This window comes from Malus domestica, chromosome 03 (assembly GCF_042453785.1).
Source record: "Malus domestica chromosome 03, GDT2T_hap1".
Taxonomy (NCBI): Eukaryota; Viridiplantae; Streptophyta; class Magnoliopsida; order Rosales; family Rosaceae; genus Malus; species Malus domestica.
The window spans coordinates 14,387,469-14,391,204 of NC_091663.1; the positions used below are offsets into that span (position 1 = coordinate 14,387,469).

The following is a 3,736-nucleotide window of genomic DNA, read 5'->3' on the forward strand; positions in this document are numbered from 1 at the left end:
ATTTCAATGTTATTTTTTTTTTAATCTCGATACGTATGAGAAGGTTGGCCACCGACACCAAATTAATTAGTGATTCCTAAAGCTTACTTCTGGATTTGGACCCCATCTGCATCATTTTTGTCATGATCCTAAGAATCAAATCTTATCCGACAATTTATCAATCACAAATTATTTTATTTAAAATTAAACATAAACAATGTCTAACAAAAATTGATCGTATAATGTACGATAAACGGATAAAATATGAAGATCCTCACAAACAGAATCCGGAGAAAATCCTCATTCCTTACTTATATAACCATACATAACTTTCATAAAAGGTGGGCTGGACAACGAACACGTTGATTTATAATACGGATTATGAACACGAGAAAGTTGATGACATACGTCCCAGCTTCTCAGTGTCTAGCTAGCTCTATAAAATGGAACCATTTCCTTCATTTATCATCACAAAAGTTTCATCTCGATCGACTTACTTATAATTCTTTTTACTCATCCTCTTCTGATATACATAATATTCTCTGAGTCTTTGAAATTTGAAGATATGGCTCCAGTTGCTACTCAAACCATGGATGTAAAGAGCATCAAATCGCTTGCGGAATCACCCGCTCTCTGCTCTGTTCCTTCTGCTTATGCCTTCAACATAAACCCCAATGATGAAGCAGATCCAAACGATCCCGAATTTGCAATCCCTATAGTTGATATGTCTCTTCTCACCTCGGGATCTCCTGATCAACGCTCCAAAATAATCCACGACCTGGTCAAAATTTGCAAAGAATGGGGCTTCTTCATTGTAAGTAGTTTAACTAAGTACTAACTACTTCAGTTATTTTTTAGGAGAAATATTTGAGTGACGGTTGCTAGTGTTTTAGAGTTACTGGTAGCAATTTGATAAAGAAAACAACAAAAATGATACTTTTGTCACATTTTCGATAAATCATTTGTATCGTCTCTCTAATAAAGATGAGACCCATATGCGCCTTTATTAGAGAGGTGGGACAAATGTGGTACAAAAAATGTAGTAAGTGTAGCATTACTTGAAAAAAAAGCAAGCTAATTAATCTTGGTCACGATGTATTCATTACAGGCAATTAACCATGGAGTCCCAGAGAGTCTAATGAAGGGGATGATTGACGCGTGCCATGGATTTTTCAGCCTCCCAGACGAAGAGAAGGAGGAGTTCAAATCCGGAAATGATGTGCTGGACATGTTCAAGTACGGAACCAGCTACAATCTTGCATTAGACAAAGTCCTTCTCTGGAGGGACTTCTTCAAGGTGAGAGTACATCCCGAGTTCTACTCCCTCTACAAACCGGCTTGCTTCAGTGAGGTTTCAATGGAGTTCAGCAAGAGAACAAGAGAAGTAGCATTGGAGATAACACGCGCAATCTCCGAAAGTTTGGGACTGGAGCCCAACTACATACATGATGCGATGAACATGGATCGCGGCCTACAAATGCTCGCCGCCAACTACTATCCGCCTTGCCCTCAGCCAGAACATGCAATTGGTATACCACATCACACTGATCATGGCCTTGTCACCCTCCTCATCCAGAATGAGATGAATGGCCTCCAAGTTGAACATAACGGCAAGTGGCTCACCGTCAGTGGCGCTGCCAACGGTTTCTTTGTCAACCTCGCTGACCAAATGCAAATTCTTACTAATGGCAAATACAAGAGTGTGATGCATCGGGCAACTGTGAACAACAAAGCTACGAGGATATCTATTGCCATACCACATGGACCATCAATTGATACACTTATCGCACCGGCACCGGAGTTACTGGAAAAAGAAGGCCAAGCTCCGAAATATGTTGGAATGAATTATAAGGAATATATCCAGCTTCAACAGAGCGGCAAGAACTACATGAAATCCACCTTTGATCACATACTAGCGTAACTGAGCTTTATACAGAGTCCCGTGGCTTGGTCACACTTCAAACGATCTCAACCATATTGAAAGAGCTGCAGCCCTTTTGATTTCTTTTTCTTCGAACTGTTTTAGTCTTTTGTTTCAATGATCACGTCATATCGGTGTTGGTTTGATGTGTTGTTAGCACCAAACAGCCTTGTAGTTCAATAATATTAAACATCGCAGACTAGCAGCTGGCTTCGATTGAAACCATTTGCTTGCCCGTTTTGCTTTGTTTTATAGTGTTGAAGGACGTAACCATGTGCTTGCCAAATTTGTTTTGTTAGTTTAAATAGTCTCATATATATTCCCATGTTGGTTTTCGAGTAAAAATAAAACAAAAAACATTCCGATGTTGGTGGGCTGATAAGTTTTGACTATGCTTTCTTGCTTAATTTCCTGCCCTCGTCGTGTACCCGCAGGAATCCCACGATTCCAGAAGTCCTTGCAAGTCTTGAGAGCGTAAAATATAGCCATACATAATTTTCATAAAAGGTGGACTGGACAACATACACGTTGATTTATGGCTATATTTTAAGTCAAAAGCCATCATGTCATGGAAGAAAGATCATACGGTAATGCTACACTTACCATCTTGTTGTATCATCACCTGTATCATATCTCTAATAGAGGTGGGCCTGCCAACTCATGTGAGTCCTATCTCTATTAGAAATGTGGTACAAGTGATGATACAACTAGATGATGAGAATAGCATTTTTGCATAAAATATGGTTTTGATATTTTGACTTGCATAAAATATGGGTGGTGTCGGTGGCGCTCTCAAGACTTGCGAGGACTTTTGGAATCGTGGGTTTGAAACCCAGTGGTAAAGGGCGGATTATGAGGTTTTTTTAAAACTAAAAACTGAAGGTCTCGGATTCGAAACCCGTTGCTGGTGTGGAAGCCGAATGTGTGGTCAAGGGGAGGTTGAAATGCCTCTATGAGTCTTGCAGACCCCCAAAAGGAGTGGATAATCATGGTTTGCCACCAGTTTTTCCCCTTTTTAAACAAAGGGCAATAAGTATTTTTAATTTAAATTTTGGTTAGTTTTATATTAAATGAAAAATGTAGGTTATATTTCAATAGGTGATCTCTAAAATGGCTATATTTCCAAGTTTCCCAAATAAGTTTAGGCTTTCAACAAAAATTTCAACTGACCACTGTATTCGTTGAACTGCATTGCTGATTCGAAGGGGGGGGTGTAGTCAAATTAGGAATTGATAAGATTTCACAAGATTTTAATAGACTTTAAAATTAGAGTGTGCTCAATCAAGATTTTAAAAGAGGATTTTAAAAGATTTTAAAATCATAGTATAGTCAAATTAGGATTTGAGAGGATTTTAAAAATACATCCAACTCTACGGGTAGTCAATTTAGATTTTGATAGGGATTTTTAAAGTGATTATAAATCTAGATGTATTAAAAAAAATCAAGGATTTGGTAGTATTTCTTTAAGTTGTGGATTGTGTTGTATTTGTGAGCACAAATATACATAACCAAAAGAAAAAAGAATACCACCTCAACCCTTAGGATTTTCAATCCAGCTTATTCACATTTTATCACTCCCTTCTTTCCTCTCTCACTCCTTTCCAAAACCCTAGCGGATCGTAACAGAATCTTACGGAACTCTTGTCGTCCATAGATTTGATTTTTATGACTTGGGTTCTGGGAATTGGATGAAGAGGTGAATTGGGTTGGTGGGTGGTGGATATTTGAAAAAAGAGCAGCGGGGTTTGTTTAGTTGTGGTGAATTGGGTCCTCCAAGTGTTTGATAAAAAGCGCAAGAGGGTTTTTGGGTTTTTTGATATAAAGACCATGGGGCTT

At 38.5% G+C, this 3,736-nt stretch overlaps 1 protein-coding gene across 1 annotated transcript; it reads left to right on the forward strand.

Annotated features, from left to right (window-relative positions):
* The first annotated feature begins 410 nt into the window (after positions 1-410).
* Positions 411-2,265, forward strand: LOC114823944 (2-oxoglutarate-dependent dioxygenase 19-like). The gene is made up of 2 exons (XM_029099896.2): positions 411-793; positions 1,088-2,265. The coding sequence occupies exons 1-2, from the start codon at positions 545-547 to the stop codon at positions 1,898-1,900; spliced, it is 1,062 nt and encodes a 353-aa protein (XP_028955729.1). The 5' UTR covers positions 411-544; the 3' UTR covers positions 1,901-2,265.
* The last annotated feature ends 1,471 nt before the right edge of the window (positions 2,266-3,736 follow it).

Coding starts and splice junctions, on each gene's coding strand:
- LOC114823944 (XM_029099896.2), top strand. CDS start 545: ATGGCTCCAGTTGCTACTCAAACCATGGATGTAAAGAGCATCAAATCG. Junction 794..1,087: donor AAGAATGGGGCTTCTTCATT/GTAAGTAGTTTA, acceptor TATTCATTACAG/GCAATTAACCATGGAGTCCC.